The 21,308-nt window shown below is 39.2% G+C and overlaps 1 protein-coding gene across 1 annotated transcript in view; it reads right to left on the minus strand.

The window, feature by feature from the left end:
* The window catches only part of HTR2A (5-hydroxytryptamine receptor 2A), a 777,564-nt gene that overhangs the window by 154,419 nt on the left and 601,837 nt on the right, over window positions 1–21,308 (minus strand). Inside the window, exon 2 of the mRNA XM_044071590.1 lies at window positions 20,826–21,026. Coding sequence (XP_043927525.1) covers window positions 20,826–21,026 — 201 coding nt within the window. The remainder of the gene's footprint in view (window positions 1–20,825; window positions 21,027–21,308) is intronic.

The raw sequence follows: 21,308 nt of genomic DNA on the forward strand, positions 1-21,308 counted from the left end.
ATAAGGAAATGACTGGAATTGTGCTTAAATGAGGATATAATAATTTTAGTCTGCAATAAATAAATAGAATTACTGTATGGAAAAAAAACAAAAAGAAAAATAATGGGAATTTAACAATCTATTATAGCTTTGATACATCCAGATTTATGTCTGCATTAATGAGTCTTATTGCAGTTGGATAAAAACTGTTCAGGAATCTGGAGGTCCTACAGCGGATACTCCGTAACCTTTTACCAGAAGCAGGTTTAGTGAACCAACCATATCCTGGATAAGAAGTGTCATTCAGTATTTTGTGGGACCTCTTTTTACATCTCAGTTCTGAGTTCCTTTAAGGTAGGAAGACTAGCGCCCACAATCTTTTCTGCTGTTGTTATTATTCTTTGCAGCTTCTTCCTTTCAGCCATTGTGCTGTTACCAAACCATACACTGCAGCTGCTGGTGGTAATGCTCTTGATGGCTCCTCTGTAGAAAGTATTTAGAGCATTCATAGAGAGCTTTGCATTTCTCAGCCTTCTTAGGAAGTGTAGTCGCTGGTGGGCTTTTTTAATTAGCTGGCCTGTACTTGTACTCCAGGAAAGATCCTCTGATGTATGTGCCCCCAGGAACTTTGTAGCTTTGACTCTCTACACTTCTTCACCATTGATCTTGAGGGGCAGGTGTATGTCAGAGTTGTTTCTAAGTCAATAATAATTTCTTTTGTTTTATTGACATTTAGGTCCAAATTGTTGTTATTGCACCATTCAATCAAGGAGTTGACCTCATTCCGATACCCACTCTCGTCACCACCACTTATGAGTCTTACCACTGTGGTGTCATCTGCAAATTTGATGATGTGGTTGTTGCTAGCTTTTGCAGAACAGTCATGGATAAGTATTGTGAACAGTAGAGGAGTCATCACACAGCCCCGGGGTACTCCGGTGTTGATTGTAATACTCCCTGTAGTGTTGTTTCCAGCACAGGTCCTTTGTGGTCTTCCAGTCAGGAAATTGAGGATCCAGCTGCACAGCCCTTTATTTATGCTAAGGTTGATTAGCTTTTCTATAAGTTACATTGGAATCACCATATTGAATGCCGAGCTGAAATCTATGAACAACAGCCTGGCATAGTTGTTCTTCTCTTCAATATGCTCCAATGTGAGGTGAAGTGCCACCGAAATGGCAACGGTGGTTGATCTGTTTGCCTGGTAGGCAAACTGCAGTGGGTCAAAGGATTGGGCTAGTACTGTAGTCAAATGCCTTTTAACCAGTCTTTTGAAGCATTTCATTACATTTGATGTTAGGGTCACTGGCCTGTAATCATTTAGGCAGGTGGGGTTGGCTTTTTTGGGCAGAGGGATTATGTTGTTAACATTGAAGCATGCTGGTACTTTTTCCTGGACAAGTGAGGTATTGAAGATGTCCGTCAGGATGATGATGAGTTGGTCTGCACAACCTTTCAATACTTTCCCCAGAATGTTATCAGGGCCAGCAGCCTTCCTGGGGTTTACTTTTCTCAGTCGGTTCCTTATATTCACAGCACTGAAGCTGAGTACTGCCTCCTTTTGGTCATTGAGAAGTTTTACACCCTCCAGGTTGTATTTCTCCTCAAACCTGCCATAAAATGTGTTTAGATTGTCCAGAAATTCAGTGCTATCATCACACTCAGCTATCTTGGTCTTGTAGTCAGTTAGCTGTTGAATACCCTGCCACAGGCTTCTTGAGTCTTTCACATCCTTGAAGCATCCCTGTATCCTCTTTCCATACTCCCTTTTGACCTACTTGATACCCTTTTTCAGATTAGCCCTTGCCACACCTAGAGCCTTTTATCCTTTGCCCTGAAAGTAGTGTTTCTTGCCCTCAGCAACTTGTACACCTTGCTGTTTAGCCATAGTTTTTGGTTGGCTCTTACTTTGATATTTTTGATGTTCGTTACATCCTCCATGCATTTAGATATATAAGCCATAGTTGTCTCAGTATATTCATCTATGTTCACCAGATTGTTCACTGTGGCTGACTCCCTGAAGACATCCCAGTTTGTGGTTTCAAAGCAGTCTAAGTGTTTTCAGGGTTCCTTCATGCCAGACCCTAATTTGTTTCACAATTGGCTTATCTCTGATCAAGAGAGGTTTGCAAGCTGGTATTAGTTTTATGGAGATGTGATCAGAGCCACCCTAGTCTCTTAAGATTTGATATTGGGTCAAAGTTAATGCTGAGCAATACTGAGTATAATAAAGAAATGTCGAGACCAATTATTTCTGTCAAAAACCTGGATATGAAAAGGTGAGAGAGGGGAGAATGTAGAGGATGGACAAGTTGTGGAGGATTTATTATGATATGATAGGCCAAGATCCGCTGGAAATATTGGAAGGAATCTAATTCTGGGATACCATGTTCAACAAACAGATCCTGTCATTGTTTAATTCTATTATGAGTTAGCAGTTGAAACACATAGCTTAAGTTTCTCTTCCACCAAGCTAATTTTGGAAAATGAGGAAGAAGCGGGGCCACTTTAGGAAGGGTCTGTACAGGAGAAACATAGCTAGCTTATGTGAAGGACTGAGTTTCCAGAGGATAGTAGCAGTGCCTCTATAAATGTTATTCAAGTATTGGGAGGATCCAAGTGTACTCCAACTGATGAGGAAACCTAAGAAAATAGATTGAAGGAGCATGAATTGCGACCTAGAGTTCAAGGTTCCAGGTATGGAAAACAGAAAGTCAAAGTGCTCTGTCAGTACTATTCACCATCATCTCCATCCAGTACAGTGACAAGCCCTGATGATAAAGCTCCCTGAATTAATGTAGGTCAGCAACTTGGTAGTGCATTTTATAATCATCTAGGCAAAGTAATATCTCTTCATATTTATTTTAACAATATTTCATATTGATTTTCCTTTAACAGAATCTAGTTGTCATCTTTTTATTATATTTTTTTCTTGTCCTCCATTGCACAATTAATGTTTTTAATGCATCTGGTATTTCCCTATGCAGCAAACTCATATTAATTTCAGTCAGTCTTTATTCATATGGTAGCTTTGTCATTCCATAAATCATTTACAGGACCCTTTATTATACTCAGTTCTCCTTAAGCACCTCTTCAGATATGTCCTTTTAAATTGAAAACAATTCTCAAAGTAACGGTTATATAGACTTTTATGCACTGCAGTTGCTAACTGTCCAACACTGGACATTGCCTTTTTCTTTAACTTTTTTTATTATATCATCCTACGTTTAAGTCCTTGCAAACCACCACCATCTAATTCCTCCTTGTCCATGTATAAGCCAGAATAGTATGAACTTTTCTGAACTCACAGTTTAAAGTACCACCAAATAATGTATTTGTTTGTGTGTTTGTTTAGATTTTATTCATCCTGCTATGAAAAGCTGCAAAAAATGCAATCTTAAACATAACACATTATTGTAACAATCCATAGTTTCGCATCAGGAATTTAATACAGTGAAGACAGAAAATCATTCAGAAAATCCACAATATTAATTGTAAAAGACTCAACCACATAAAAGAGAAGGTCCAGTCCCTCAGTAAGTAACAAACTTCTTTAATTAACAGGCAAAATTAGCGCTTTCGTCTTGTGTACAAGACTTCATCAGATGCCCCCATTTAACATTTCATCCTATTTATATCATGCTTAATTACCTCTAATTAACATTTAAAGACAATAAAACAATTTAATTACTGTTAAAAAATGAGTAAAAAACACTTGAAAACATCCAAAAACCCATAAAAATGTTGTTACACATTCCCAAAACCCACTTAAAATTATATAATATATAAACAATGGTGGTGTTGTTAAATTTGTGAAGCTCTAAGCATTAATTCAGGTTTAATAGTAATATACTAATTTAAACCCGGATGTATGTTAGACTTTAGCCTAAGTTGCCATTTCAGTTCTTTGTTTAATAATATATTTTTCATATCTCCTCCTCTCGGGTTTATTTTAACAGCATCTATTATCCCAAATTTAAAACTATTAAAAAAGGTACAATGCACTGAATGTTTGTATAGTGCACTGGTCTCTTTCTTGGACTTTATGTCACGGAGGTGTTCATACAATACAGTGAAGACAGAAAATCATTCAGAAACAAGCTCATGGATGCTACAACATAAAGATACAGGTCACAATACTTTTTGCCAGATTTGTGACATTCTGATACTTAGGTTAATCAGTGACTTAGCAAATCAGATGACTTATACATAGAGATGTAATGCATACAAGCAAATAAATAGATAACCATAAAATATATCATATAAGTTTGCAATGTAAGTCATCACATAAATAAAAACAAGACAATAGGCATGAGACATGCATGCAGGGTACATAATGTACAGAGGATGCAAACAGTTTTGAGATCAACCATCAAACTTACTATCTGGCTAGTATATACATGACAAATGTCAGTTAGAAAGTATAAACTGGTACTTATTTAAGTTGAAAAGAAGAAGGCATTTGCCTCACAGATGTACAGATATGGACTTCTTGTTCAAAAAATATATATAATAATATAATAAATAATGTGTTGCTACATGTATCATGAAAAGGCTACTTTCAGCACAGTTAATAGTCTACGTCAACATTAAGTTACAGTTTGTGGTTTCCTAAGCCATTTCCCATCTGTTTCAAATGATCACAAGTAAATAGGGTGGTCTTAAACTTATTTGTGTAAATTCTCTCATGGGCTTAACTCAATTAAGAAATAAATAGTAAAACTGTTAGAAAATACTAGCATTGCATTAAGCTATATTGTAAGGAGTGCCTTATTTATTCTATAGTGCTTACACAATAGCTGTTTCATAGTCTGATTTAAAAAGTAGTGGTTAAGAGAGTATATTCTTTTTGCATATAGGAAGAGCATTCCTGTGAGGTGGAATGAAGTTAAAGGGTTCCTATTCTGTACCACGGAAGAAAATGTTTTTGTTTTGCTTTTTAATATCTACTGGTAGCAGACCAGATTCATGATTATTTATCGATCGCTATTTGTACAATGGAAAAAACAGCAAAAAAATTGCTGAAAACCACTTTCAGTTAATTTACGCTTTATTGGAGAGAGCCCTCTTGCACCCCTTGTGTGACAGGAGTTTGTTTACACACCCTCCTAAATTATAGATACCATCTCCACTATCACACAGCAATGTAGAAAGGGCAACATGACCCATTATGCTGTTAATCAGACAAACAGTGTGTTGCTCAAACATACATTCCTGGTATACCTATACTCCCTTCCAGGTATTATACCAAAGTAACACCTTGAACAGATCTGAGCAGTAGGTCCCGTACATACTGGAAATGTTGCATCTTAGTTTTAAGTATAACAATGCTAATAAAATTTGCAAAATATGGTAGAGATGAACAGAGGCTTCATTGCAAATTTGAGTATTCTATTACAGGTATGTGTGAGCTTGCTTTGTATCAGTATTTTATGTTTCCCATGGCTGCTGTCCTATATATTACTTTTGCTATTAGTAATGCTTCCCTGCCTACATCCATTGTATGCCATAACAGATACATTTTAATTCTCTAGAAGGCTCATAGTGTTTTTTAATTGCCCTTCATATATAATCAACAGGATTTTGAAAATGTAGTTTCCTGTTAGTAATGTTCCAAGGTATTTCAAGCTTGTGATAATTTCTATTAAACCTGATGTGCCATAGACTTGTTTATTAGTAAGCATTTCTTGGTTTTCCTTTCTGTGGTAAACAAACACAACAAGTTTTCTTCTCTCATTCAGGATGATCATACTTTGATGTAGCCTTTACATAAATTGTTGACTTCAGCTTGAAATCCACTATAATTGAATAGATATTGTCACACCTTTGCAATAGGATGGCAGACTCACCTGTATACTGTAGTTGGTTAACACCTTTTGTATACCTGTACACCGTACTTTTCAGCTGCTTTGGCATTTTTCTGTTATACACTAGACCTGACACTCTATGTCAGTTGGCTGGAGCCCCTCCAATTTTAGCCTTAAACGCCTCATTCAGAATTCCATTTTCCTCAAACACCCCTCCCAGATACATGAAGCTGCTAACCTGTTCCACTATTTTCCCTTCTATCTCTATTCTCAGCTTCTTCTGATTTCCCCCATTTGCTGCCATTACAACTGTCTTATCTGTACTCTGTTTCATTGCATGTGCCTTCAGTTTTGCATTTCATTACCCTATCCTTTCCTGAAGTTCTTGCTCAGAGTCTGCCTATAATGCCACATCGTCTTCATACAGAAACTTTGTTGATCTGTCCTCTCTGACCTGTTTACTAATGTAGTCCATCACAAGTATGAATAGGAGTGGACTCAGAGCTGAACCCTAGTGCACACTCACTCTCACTGGGAACTCCTCTGTGAGAATGAACACTGTTCATACTTGAGTCTTTGGGTCCTTGTACATAGCCTGCACTAATGTTATCGATGTTTCTGGGACTTTGAACCACTGCAGTACTGACCAACTCAGCTTTCTTGGGACCGTGTCATATGCTTTCTCCTAGAATGTCCTAGAATGTCCCTTGGACTCTTTCCTCATCTTTAGCTTCTTCTCAACTATCATTCTCACTGCAAACAGCGAGTCAGTTGTGCTGCATCCTGATCTGAATTTGAACTGCTCATCTCCCATCTTATTTTCTACTACTATGCGTATCCATTCATCAATCACTCTCTCTCCAGAACTTTCAAGCAATGTAACAGAAGTTCGATGCCTCTGTACTGCCCAAAGTTGTGGATGCCCCCTTTGTTCTTGTACACTGCCATGAGGATGCTTATTCTCCAGTCATCTGGGATGCACCTTTCTCTCCACAGTGCTATGAGATGATTGTCTTGAGCTACTCCATCTTCAATTAAGTATAAGCAAAGCCCCCTACCATATCATAGCTAGCTATAGGTTCCCCACCAGGAAACAGGAAAAGCTTACCGCATACCTGGACTTACTGGAATCACATGCCATACAGCCCAACACCTTATTCATGAGTCATTTTAATTATTGACTGGGAAACATGCATGACCAAAAACATGCTGGCTCAGAAGTTCTTGGACTTTATCAATGCAAATGCTTTGAAACAGATAGACAGCACATTCACAAGAGGCTCAAGTGTCCTAGACATAGTACTCAATAACATATGAGAGCATTGCATCCCCATGTGATGTCCTCCTTGGTAAGATCGGAACATAACTCAGTCTCATTCAATTTAAATATAAGACCAGACAGCCCATGAAGTTAAAACGTGTAAGAATTTTTCAAAGACAAACTACCTCCTACTAAGTGATGGTATAAGAAGGTTCAAAGACCCCTCAAATGCAGACAACACATACTCCTATGCAGTGGTACACACCAATGCCCTGTATAACCACTTAAGCAGTTGTATAGAATTGGTTGTAGTTGACTGGTTTAACACCAGGTCTTTCTGAAAAAACAAGCCACCCTGTTGGACCCCTAGTATAAACAGGCTATACAACAAGAGAAAGAAACTAATGGCCAAAAACAAGAGGGAACTGGATCAGCATAGGAAGAAATCCCTATATAGCTTAAACAAACAAATAAGAGATCTTGTCAAGTCATCCAAAGCTAATTATGAAGCAAAAATAGCCTCTCTAGCTAAGGATAATCACAAGGCACTCTTTAACCCCATTCCAAAATCTAAAAGGGAATACCCAGCTATGCACTGAACTGGTTGTGGATGCCACCACCCATACTCAACTGGAAGTAATAGTCAGCCTGCTAACTGACAGATTTGGAGCAAACTTCAACCCCCTGTCCCCTCCAGTCATCCTCCAAAGTATATCTGCCACCATTCCTCAGCCTATCATCTCAATATAGCAGGTCATCTCAGTGCTCTCCAGGGCCAAAAACACGGCATCAGTGGGACCAGACAACATCCCAAATTGTCTTTTAAACAACGTAAAACATGACCTAGCAGACTCACTTGGATTGCTGTTTAATCACAGCCTACAAACTGGCTATATTCCAGCAGAATGAAGGACAGCAACAGTATTCCCTTTGCACAAAGGAGGGCTGTCAACTGAACCTGGGAATTATAGGCCCATAAACTTGACTAGCCTCATCTGCAGGCAAAGGAAAGAATCATTATGGACCTTATTAACAAGGACATAGGTAATCTCCAAACCCTGGGCCCAGCCCATTTCAGATTCTTTAAAGGCAGATCATGCCTGTTAAACATGGTTGACTTCTTTGAGAAAGTCACCAAGGTGCTGGACGAGGGAAAGAGAGTGCACACCACCTATCTTGACCTAGCAAAAAAGGCATTTGACACAATACCCCACTCAGGTATTATAGAGACACTCTCCCAGTTGGAAATTAACCCCTACGTTACCTGATGGATAGCCAACTGGTTCCCCGACAGGACACATACTGTCAAAGTGGGTGACTTCACCTCTAGCAAAAGACTAGTCACCAGTGGCATACAAGAGAGTTCTGTGCTGGGCCCCTTACTGTTCAGAATTTATATCTCAGAAGTCCACGCAAACTTGGACAGCCTGTGGATGACCAAGTGCAATGATGATTGCAAATTGGGAGCAGTCATTGAGTCCCCCAATGATGTTAATATACTGCGGACAGGACTAATGCAGACAAATGACTGGTGCCAAAGCCACAGATTAAAGATAAATTAAAAACAATGCATTATTATTCCCTTTGGGAATGTTGACATCCCTGCTAATTACATTAGACACGCCCAACTGTAGACCCAGTGGTACGTGATCTGGGTACTCAGGTCAATAGCAACCTGAACTTTTATGGCCTCATTTCCACAGTAGTAAGGAAATCCTTCTATGTGGCACATCTTATAAGTAAAGGCATCACATCTAGATCCAAGGATGTTATAATTCCATTATAACCAGCCTTCATCAGACCAATAACTGAGCACAATGCTCCCTTTTGCATGCACCTTACCAGACACCTGCAACAACTGGAGAGACCACAGAGGTTTCTCTATCTCACCAAGAAATTACAGGGTACACAAAAGAAGTCTTATATGGAAAGATTGAAATCCCTGTCACTGTATTCTGCCTCCTATAGGCATAGCTGGCCTTAGGCATAGGCCAACTAGGCAGCCGCCTAGGGCGCCGCATTAGCAGGGATGCTTTCCCAGTATTTACTTGGTGTAGGTAGACCAGGATGAGGGCACCGGGTGTTGTGGTGGGGGCGCTGTGGAGCCTCTTTGCCTAGGACATCAGTTGACCTAAGGCCGCTCCTGCCTATGGGTGGCTAAAGGGTGACCTGTGCCTGGCTTACAGGGCAGCTTCTAAGTGGCCCTGATGGCAATGCTATGCATTCGTAAATCAAACTGCATGAGGGTCACTCACACCAGGGATCTTAACCTATCCTATGACATGAACAGGTCATGCTGGAGAGATAAATATATCTCCCAGGGACTGCCACTTCTCTGGAACAAGCTTCCAGTTCATGTGAAACAGAGCCCTTCCCTGTCCCTCTTCAAACGCAACCTAGATCAATAGATGGGTAACCACAAATTCACTCCTGGGGTACACAAATATCGCTCCTGGACAGAGGAAGTCATTATTAACTTTCATAGATCCACATGTCTGAAAACTTCACCTAACCATCGATAATTGGGGCAACTCGGGATAAATATGGCTAGGCTTGTAAGGGCTCTAGGGCCGTTAACCTAGCAGCCTTCTATGAACCTGCGAACCTATGAGTACCCTCAGGATTCATTCCTCCCCAATCTCACACAACATTTTAATCATATCTGCTGTGACCTCATCTGAACCTGCTGCTTTCCCTGACTTCATTTTCGTTAGTGTTGTTCTTACTTTTTCTACAGTGGACTCTTCTTCTTCTCCCATCACAGGCTGTGGCTGAAGCAGTATAACATCTGTGGGGTTTTCTTCATTTAGAAGTTTCTGGAAGTACTCCTTTCATCTGCTTTAAGGTCCTGTGGGCTGGTGAGCAGGTTGTTGCTGGCATCACTTATGAATGGTGTCTATCTTCTTTATCTTTGTGTATTTGCCTTGCAACCTGATATAATTTCTTTGTTTCACCTATTGAGTCACTTTGCAGAAACTGGTAGAATGCCTCAGATGCCCAGTTCTTTGCTATTGCAACTGCTTTCTTAGCTTCTTTGTTATCCAGCCAATATTCCTACTTAGCCTGGTCTGTCTTTTCTATCCCCCACTTTTTCCCACACTTCTTTTTTCTTTTGATGACATCCTGGGCTGCCACATTCCATCACCAGCTTTTCTTAAGTACTTTATTTCCATACCTGGCTCAGCCACATACCTGTTCTGTATTTCTCACGTATGCTGTTTTGAGGTACTGTCATTTTTCTTCAACTCCACCTATTTAATTTTATTCCTGGGGTGCTAGAGTCCTGAGACATCCCTTTAACTGTTGTACTTTTTCTTCAATCAACTTATTTTTATTTATTTAACATTTGTTTACCAGGAAAATCCGACTTGGAACAAGTTATTTTTCAGTGGAGGCCCAGGGAGAAATGCTCCAGATGCATGTTTTTGTAAAGTGGGATGAAACTGGAGCACCCAGAGGAAACCCACATGAATACAGGAAGGATATGTAGACTCCACACAGAAGGCACTCCAGCCAAGAACAGAACCAGAGAACCTCTTGCTGTTAACAGGGTAAGCAACTAAAAATAGATCAATATGGTTTGTTTTCATTTATATAAATGTATGATTGCCTATGTCATAAGTGATAATTTAATAAAGATGTTTCTTGTTTAAAAAAAAAAAGAAGTCTAATTTTTATATTTTTTATATAAGGCTTGTGTTATGGGATATGATACAGTTATAATAAATTACTCTAATGTTGCAACTTTGGACTTAGAGAGAAAACATTTGTTTCACAAACGTAATTACAGAAAATCATACCAATCAGGTCTGTCACTCTTTCTGTTGCTGAGAGTTGCAATGATATGAAAATATTCCTACAACTGATCCTGTTATGTCAAGTTTAATTTCTGATAAACAAGATCCAGTACTGCTCCTGACAAGCTTTGTATTCAAATACCAAACTAAGAACCAGCACCATTTTGCAGTTAGAAAAACCCAGCTGATGAAGGATAAACTCCTGGCACATTTGCAGGGTATCAATCAACAGAAACAACACCAGAATAGCAATAACCAAACGGTCAACTACCGTCAGCTATGTTTACATAAGCTAACGAGAGAAGCATGGCTCGGACTAAAATAACGCTTCAAATTACTTTAATAGTAATGAACATATCTAAATAAAAAAGAACAACTGAGTTAAGTGCTTTCATCTGCTACAATGCAGACTTCATCAGAACAGTTACAATGTATCAGTACTCCATTTAAAAACTATTTGGCACCAAAAATGCGCTTCACTGTTTAAAGTGCAGGTGCCTACATTGTTCTTATATAAACCCTTTAAAAAATTAATAGCCTTCGCTCAATATGTTTCAATACATAAATAATTGACAATGTTTGATAATAAATATAATACATCTAAATGATCTAAATTCATAAATAAGCATATAATAAAACTATTAGTAAAAACTGCTTAAACATGCTACCATAATCAATATATACTAAATAAGAATTAATGAAACAAAAAATGTATTAAAAATGAATTTTAACAATCATATACTATTGCAGTTTGTACTATATTATCCACAACTATTTACATAAACTGTGGTGTATGTATATAATTATTTCAGCTCCAGAAATGGTTTTATAGCTATATAATAATTTAACCCGGGTTCCCTGGTTGCATCAGTATGAATTTGCCAAACTGTCTCCCTTTTACTTAATAATGCTTTAAAATTACCTCCCCGGGTACTAGGATATACCTGATCAATAATAGAAAATTTAAAACTATGTGTTTCATTTTGTTTTTTTACATGCCTATAAAGTGCACTCTTAGTGTCTTCTGTCCTTATTTTATATAAATGGTCATATATACGTTTACCTAACTGTGTCTCCGTTTTTCCTATATAAAACGCAGGACATATTTCACATTTTGCCAAATAAATGATATTTCTCGTGTTGCAATTCCCCCTCTTAAATTATATATATGTCTTGTTTATGTCATCTAGCCTACATCCTTCCCTTTGGTTGATGACAAAGCACTGGTTACAAGACCCACATCTCCTAGTTGGTCCATTCTTATTAATATTCAATATGTCACCAGACCCATGCTGTAGCTATTTATTAATATTCTTACCCATCTTATGTCCAAAGCCAGGTCTCAAACCCACAATATTTTTTACCTCGTCATCAACAATTAATGAATTCCAATGTCTTATAATAATATTTTTAATTTCATTGATATATGGGGAATACATCAAAACACATTCTCTATTAAATGAATTAGTATCCATATTGTCCTTATTCACTTTAATATTACTATTTTCTATACCCAAAATAGGGGGATACTTTTTACCCCACTCATTCTGAACATACTTGGATACATCTTCTAATAACCATCTGGGATAAAACCTTTGGCAAACATAGAGGTGATGAATACCAACTCCTTTTCCATCACCTCAAAATTTGATGACATTCATGCCGCCCTAATGCATTGCCCTTTAAAAATATTCTTCAATATATGCTTAGGATGGTTGCTGGAATATTCTAAATATCCATTAGAGAATGTATCTTTACGATAAATTTCAGATTGAAATCCATTCTTAGTATGTCTTATGTATGTATCCAAGTAAGATATCCCTTCCATACTAATATTATATGTAAACTTCAAAAACTCACTTGTCTGATTAATATATACAATGAACTCTTTTATAGCCTCTCCTGGTCCATTCCATAAGATAAACATATCGTCCAGGAATCTACTATAATAAGATATATATTTATAATACTCACTCTTAAATATATATTTATTTTCCCACTTCAATATAACAAAATTTGCAAAAATGGGGGCACATGAGGCCCCCATTGCAGCACCTTTAGTCTGTTTGTAGTATTCCCCTTCAAAATATATGAAATTGTTATCTAACACAATACCCATCATATCAGTAATAAGATTAATACGATCCCAACTCAAATTAGAGTATTTTCTGAGGCTACAACAAAAATCATCCAATCCTTGATCTCTAGGAATACTTGAAAATAAATCCACCACATCAATAGTAATATAGGTTAGTTTTTCTTCCCAGATTTGTGGTGTTAGGTGGGATAAAAACATCCCCGAATCCTCTACCAAATGCGGAATATTGTTATAGATTGGTTTGATCCATCTATCTATAACCACTCCAATGTGAAATGTTTTCGATCTACTACCTGATATGATGGGTCTAAATGGTGGCGTAACTATATTCTTATGTACCTTGGGGATACCTACAATAGTAGCCAAAGTGGGAAAATCAACTTTTATATAATTATATATATCTTCAGATATTCTTTGATCTATAAAATATTCATATAAGGCTAAATCAATCTTCTTATAGCTTATGTTAATCTCATTCAAGGACGTATGACGTATTTATGAATTTAGATAATTTAGATGTATTATATTTATTATCAAACATTGTCAATTATTTATGCATTGAAACATATTGAGCGAAAGCTATTAATTTTTTAAAGGGTTTATATAAGAACAATGTAGGCACTTGCACTTTAAATAGTGAAGCGCATTTTTGGCGCCAAATGTAGCAGATGAAAGCGCTTAACTCAGTTGTTCGTTTTTATTTAGATATGTTCATTACTATTAAAGTAATTTGAAGTGTTATTTTAGTCCGAGCCATGTTTCTTTTGCTAGCTTATATAAACATAGCTGACGGTAGTTGACCGCTTGGTTATTGCTACATTTGCAGGGTAGATGAAGATGACTTAGCTCCACCAAGATACTAATAACCATTGGTAGTTGAGGTCCCACTGAGGTACTGATAGCCATTGGTAGTTGAGGTTCCACTGAGGTACTGATAACCATTGGTAGTTGAGGTCCCACCGAGGTACTGATAACCATTGGTAGTTGAGGTCCCACCGAGGTACTGATAACCATTGGTAGTTGAGGTCCCACAGAGGTACTGATAACCAATGGAAGTTGAGATCCCACTGAGGAACTGATAAACATTGGTAGTTGAGGTCCCACCAAGGTACTGATAACCATTGGTGGTTGAATTCCCAATGAAGTACTGATAACCACTGGTAGTTGAGGTCCCACCGAGGTACTGATAACTATTGGTGGTTCAGTTTCCACTGAGGTACTGATTACCACTGGTAGTTGAGTTCTCTCTGAGGTACTAATAACCATTGGTAGTTGAGGTCCCACTGAGGTACTGATAACCACTGGTAGTTGAGGTCCCATCAAGGTACTGATAACCATTGGTAGTTGAGGTCCCACTGAGTTACTGATAACCATTAGTAATTGAGGTCCCATTGAGGTACTAATAACCATTGCTAGTTGAGGTCCCACAGGGGTACTGATAACCACTGGTAGTTGAGATCCCACTGAGGTACTGATAACCATTGGCAGTTGAGGTCCCACCAAGGTACTGATAACCATTGGTGGTTGAGTTCCCAATGAGGTATTGATAACCATTGGTAGTTGAGGTCCTACCGAGGTGCTGAGAACCATTGGTAGTTCAGTTTCCACCGAGGTACTGATAACCATTGGTAATTGAGGTCTCACTGAGGTACTGATTTCCACTGGTAGTTGAGGTCTGTCTGAGGTACTGATAACCATTGGTAGTTGAGGTCCCACTGAGGTATTGATAACCACTGGTAGTTGAGGTCCCACCAAGGTACTGATAACCACTGGTAGTTGAGATACCATCAAGGTACTGATAACCATTGGTAGTTGAGGTCCCACCGAGGTGCTGATAACCATTGGTAGTTGAGGTCCCATCAAGGTACTGATAACCATTGGTAGTTAAGGTCCCACAGAGGTACTGATAACCAATGGTAGTTGAGATCCCACTGAGGTACTGATAAACATTGGTAGTTGAGGTCCCACCAAGGTACTGATAACCATTGGTGGTTGAATTCCCAAAGAAGTACTGATAACCACTGGTAGTTGAGGTCCCACTGAGGTACTGATAACTATTGGTGGTTCAGTTTCCACTGAGGTACTGATTACCACTGGTAGTTGAGTTCTCTCTGAGGTACTAATAACCATTGGTAGTTGAGGTCCCACTGAGGTACTGATAAGCACTGGTAGTTGAGGTCCCATCAAGGTACTGATAACCATTGGTAGTTGAGGTCCCACTGAGTTACTGATAACCATTAGTAATTGAGGTCCCATAGAGGTACTAATAACCATTGCTAGTTGAGGTCCCACAGGGGTACTGATAACCACTGGTAGTTGAGATCCCACCGAGGTACTGATAACCATTGGTAGTTGAGGTCCCACCAAGGTACTGATAACCATTGGAGGTTGAGTTCCCAATGAGGTATTGATAACCATTGGTAGTTGAGGTCCTACCGAGGTGCTGAGATCCATTGGTGGTTCAGTTTCCACCGAGGTACTGATTACCATTGGTAGTTGAGGTCTCACTGAGGTACTGATTTCCACTGGTAGTTGAGGTCTGTCTGAGGTACTGATAACCATTGGTAGTTGAGGTTCCACTGAGGTATTGATAACCACTGGTAGTTGAGGTTCCACCAAGGTACTGATAACCATTGGTAGTTGAGATCCCATCAAGGTACTGATAACCATTGGTAGTTGAGGTCCCACTGAGGTACTGATAACCATTGGTAGTTGAGGTCCCACCGAGGTGCTGATAACCATTGGTAGTTGAGGTCCCATCAAGGTACTGATAACCATTGGTAGTTGAGGTCCCACTGAGGTACTGATAACCATTGGTAGTTGAGGTCCCACCAAGGTACTGATAATCATTGGTAGTTGAGGTCCCAACAAGGTACTGATAACTACTGGTGGTTCAGTTTCCACTGAGGTACTGATAACCACTGGTAGTTGAGGTCCCACTGAGGTACTGATTACCACTGGTAGTTGAGTTCTCTCTGAGGTACTAATAACCATTGGTAGTTGAGGCCCCACTGAGGTACTGATAACCACTGGTAGTTGACGTCCCATCAAGGTACTGATAACCATTGGTAGTTGAGGTCTCACTGAGTTACTGATAACCATTAGTAGTTGAGGTCCCATCGAGGTACTGATAACCATTGCTAGTTGAGGTGCCACAGGGGTACTGATAGCCACTGGTAGTTGAGATACCACTGAGGTACTGATAACCATTGGTAGTTGAGGTCCCACCAAGGTACTGATAACCATTGGTGGTTGAGTTCCCAATGAGGTATTGATAACCATTGGTAGTTGAGGTCCTACCGAGGTGCTGAGATCCATTGGTGGTTCAGTTTCCACCGAAGTACTGATTACCATTGGTAGTTGAGGTCTCACTGAGGTACTGATTTCCACTGGTAGTTGAGGTCTGTCTGAGGTACTGATAACCATTGGTAGTTGAGGTTCCACTGAGGTATTGATAACCACTGGTAGTTGAGGTTCCACCAAGGTACTGATAACCATTGGTAGTTGAGATCCCATCAAGGTACTGATAACCATTGGTAGTTGAGGTCCCACTGAGGTACTGATAACCATTGGTAGTTGAGGTCCCACCGAGGTGCTGATAACCATTGGTAGTTGAGGTCCCATCAAGGTACTGATAACCATTGGTAGTTGAGGTCCCACTGAGGTACTGATAACCATTGGTAGTTGAGGTACCACCAAGGTACTGATAATCATTGGTAGTTGAGGTCCCAACAAGGTACTGATAACTACTGGTGATTCAGTTTCCACTGAGGTACTGATAACCACTGGTAGTTGAGGTCCCACTGAGGTACTGATTACCACTGGTAGTTGAGTTCTCTCTGAGGTACTAATAACCATTGGTAGTTGAGGCCCCACTGAGGTACTGATAACCACTGGTAGTTGATGTCCCATCAAGGTACTGATAACCATTGGTAGTTGAGGTCTCACTGAGTTACTGATAACCATTAGTAGTTGAGGTCCCATCGAGGTACTGATAACCATTGCTAGTTGAGGTCCCACAGGGGTACTGATAGCCACTGGTAGTTGAGATACCACTGAGGTACTGATAACCATTGGTAGTTGAGGTCCCACCAAGGTACTGATAACCATTGGTGGTTGAGTTCGCAATGAGGTATTGATAACCATTGGTAGTTGAGGTCCTATCGAGGTGCTGAGAACCATTGGTGGTTCAGGTTCCACTGAGGTACTGATAACCGTTGGTAGTTGAGGTCTCTCTGAGGTACTGATTTCCACTGGCAGTTGAGGTCTGTCTAAGGTACTGATAACCATTGGTAGTTGAGGTCCCACTGAGGTATTGATAACCACTGGTAGTTGAGGTCCCACTGAGGTACTGATAATCATTGGTAGTTGAGATCCCATCAAGGTACTGATAAGCATTGGTAGTTGAGGTCCCACTGAGGTACTGATAACCATTGGTAGTTGAGGTCCCACCGAGGTGCTGATAACCATTGGTAGTTGAGGTCCCATCAAGTTACTGATAACCATTGGTAGTTGAGGTCCCACTGAGGTACTGATAACCATTGGTAATTGAGGTCCCACCAAGGTACTGATAACCATTGGTAGTTGAGGTCCCACCGAGGTACTGATAACTATTGGTGGTTCAGTTTCCACTGAGGTACTGATAACCATTGGTAGTTGAGGTCCCACTGAGGTACTGATTACCACTGGTAGTTGAGTTCTCTCTGAGGTACTAATAAAAATTGGTAGTTGAGGTCCCACTGAGTTACTGATAACCATTAGTAGTTGAGGTCCCATCGAGGTACTGATAACCATTGCTAGTTGAGGTCCCACAGGGGTACTGATAACCACTGGTAGTTGAGATCCCACTGAGGTACTGATAACCATTGGTAGTTGAGGTCCCACCAAGGTACTGATAACCATTGGTGGTTGAGTTCCCAATGAGTTATTGATAACCATTGGCAGCTGAGGCCCTACCGAGGTGCTGAGAACCATTGGTAGTTCAGTTTCCACCGAGGTACTGATAACCATTGGTAGTTGAAGTCTCACTGAGGTACTGATTTCCACTGGTAGTTGAGGTCTATCTGAGGTACTGATAACCATTGGTAATTGAGGTCCCACTGAGGTACTGATAACCATTGTTAGTTTTGATCCCATCAAGGTACTGATAACCATTGGTAGTTGAGGTCCCACTGAGGTACTGATAACCATTGGTAGTTGAGGTCCCACTGAGGTGCTGATAACCATTGGTAGTTGAGGTCCCACCAAGGTACTGATAACCATTGGTAGTTGAGGTCCCACCGAGGTACTGATAACCATTGGTAGTTGAGATCCCATTAAGGTACTTATGTTGTTTGTCTTTCAGCTTTTTCCTGGTAAGGGGTTGCCACAGCAGAACTCTGGTCCACTAATTATTGGCAGTAGATATTTACGAAATGCCGAGGTGCCAGCTCGATGCCCAACCTTCAACGAAGACATGCCCATTTACGCATGCATGTCTTTCAAATGCTACCCAACTGTGGGGAGGACATGCAGACTCCAAACAGAAGGCACTCTCAAGCCAAGCCGAGAATCGAACAGGAGAACCTCTTGTTGTGAGGTAACAACGCTACCGCCATACCACCGGGGCATTTCCCATCAAGGTACTGATAACCATTGGTAATTGAGGTCCCACCGAAGTGCTGATAACCACTGGTAGTTGAGTGTGGCAGTGACACATGGGCAAGCAGTGTATGGTCATCCTTTGAAATATCCTTGTTCCAAATCTAGTACTGATACACAGCTTGCCTCTCAACTGTCACTGATTTTGCAGAATATCACTCAGTTTTCCTGATATATTTTGCCCTGTTCTCTTAAAATGTTTAATCTTCTGGTAAAACACTGATGATTGCAGTCAGTCAATAATGCCAGACATCAGAGTTTCATATTTGTATGTTGATGCAAAAGCCTGTGTTGTTATATTAACATTTTAAGTGAATTGGTCCCTGATGTTGGGCCTTTGCTCCCCCCTATAATTCTTGACTGTGTCCATAATTCCTGAGGAAACAAGTTAAGCAGTATGGTACATCTAACCCTGCACACTACTCTAGGCCAGCACTGCAGTCTCCTATGTGTATCCCTAGTCACCACAGATGGTGGTGGGGGGGGGGGGGTACTACAACTTCCTGTTTTCAGGAATGACAACTTACTTCTCCATTGTTTAGCTTTCACCCACACCACTATCTGAATGACACTGGGATGGAGAAACACATGGGACATTCAATTGGGAAAAGGTGAGTGATGATCATAGTTACAAGTAAGAAAAATATACACAAAAAGTACAAAACCAGAAATGTATAATGGCTTACTTTCATTTAATGCCATATGTGTGATCATTGCAACCATTGATGGTATTTAACTCAGATGGATAGTTTTATATAACAAAACATGGGATGCGTCCATTTATGATATATATTTTTTGTTACTTAACATTTCAAGTTGTCGCATATTTAACTTTCTGTTCTTGTAATTCTATTTTGGAAAAGCAAATAATTTAGAAAATAAAGAGGAAATGAAACATGATCCAGAGCATTAGATAATAAAAAGCTTACCATTTGTGCACACTTTAGTTGATAGTTTCTCACACTTTTTAATACTTCATATGCTTTGAATAATGTATAAATCTGTGTAAGGTGAGGATTTTGATACTAGGAATGTTACTTTCTGGTGAGGCCACATGCATGTTTTATACTAGATTTCATTAGCAGATTTAGTCCAGTTCCATATTTAATGGTAAAAGCAGTGATTCATTTTGTCTGAATGTGAGCTGGCTGGTTTTTTTTTTTTTTTTGTATGTAATCCTAGCTTATTTATATGCATTACTTTAATTGAAAAAGGACAGTAGTCCCAAACTGCTTTATCTGCGATTAATTTCTTTTGTATATATTAAGCTCCAGTGTTGCTGCTGTGTTTGTTGCTTTTAAATAATCAGTGCTCACTGTCTTTATTTTAAGGAGTAAAGAAGGAAAGTTGAATGTTTTGGCAAAGATGCAGTTAAAATGCTTCCAAAGCTTTCATTCTCTAAAGTCAACATGCGTCTGGGCTGGTGCAATCTAAATGCTGGAGCTGGAAACAGGCCATTAACTGCTGCCAGTATGACTAACCCCACTTCAATGAAAGCAGAGACGAACAAACCAATAGGGGAAAAATATTCCCACCTCTCTTAGGGTAAAGAACATGTGACCATGTACTGTAATGTTACAGTATTTAGCCAGACGTTTCCCATAAACTATATAATAAATACATGATACAGCAAGGACTGGGTTTGCTAGATGTAAATACCTCAGATATAGTTAGCTAATCTAAAGAAATGATGTTTGATATTTTGTGAGAATCCCTTTTAGTAAGTCTATAATACTTATAGCGGATTCCATATTAAACAAAAAACTCTTTATTCAAGATATGCATGATTGTGGATTTTATAAAAATAAAAGACGAAATAAGAAGAATATAGTGTGTTACCAGTTAATTAATAATTATTTGTAATAAATACGAATGTTTTTCTTCCATGGGTCAAACAGCTAATTACCCACAAATACTGCCTTCATATTTCAAGAGCTATGCATTCACATTTCTGCTCATAAGAGAATGCATGCAAAGATTTGAATTCTTAACTGTAGTTCCACAAAACTGGCCAGTAGCTTTTGTCGGTGCCTATCACAAAACGTCAGAAATTGAGGGAACAGAATCATGTTGATGCTACAATTGCATAACATTGTGGTACTACAATCTATATACATTTGGCAACAGTTGAGTATTAGGTAGTTTTATGGGGGGTAGCTACCTTCATCATAAGAAAAAATAGAAAATGATACAATTTTCAAAACTTTGGGATGTTACTGCAAAGCTGATTCTGAAATACCCACCTGCAGATATGGTCCAGACAGCAAGTATTTTCATGAACGCTTTTGTTCTTGAGTTAAAACGACTGTAATGGATAGGATTCCTTATTGCAATGTAACGATCTAGAGATATTGCACAAAGATGCATTATGGATGCTGTGGAGAACAACACGTCCAGATATAGCCATATGGGACACATATTTGTAGGCAATGGCCAGATATATCCTAGAACACAGAAAAAAGTTGTTAATGGCCAGTACTGTTTAACTGCCTGATTTATTAGTTCAAATATACACAAACACCCTCGTGCACACACATACACACAACACACACACACACACACATACACACACACACACACACACACACAGATGCACACAGATATATAAACTGTTATTTATGTGAAAACAAATTATATTGTATTAAAGAGTGATTTAATGATTTGTCTAGCAAATATATATGTTCTGATGATTATCTGGCAAGGAGATCACAGTGTTCATTTTAGCA

The sequence above is a fragment of the Protopterus annectens genome, chromosome 5.part0 (genome assembly GCF_019279795.1).
Source record: "Protopterus annectens isolate FY-2018-M chromosome 5.part0, PAN1.0, whole genome shotgun sequence".
NCBI classification, from domain to species: domain Eukaryota; kingdom Metazoa; phylum Chordata; order Ceratodontiformes; family Protopteridae; genus Protopterus; species Protopterus annectens.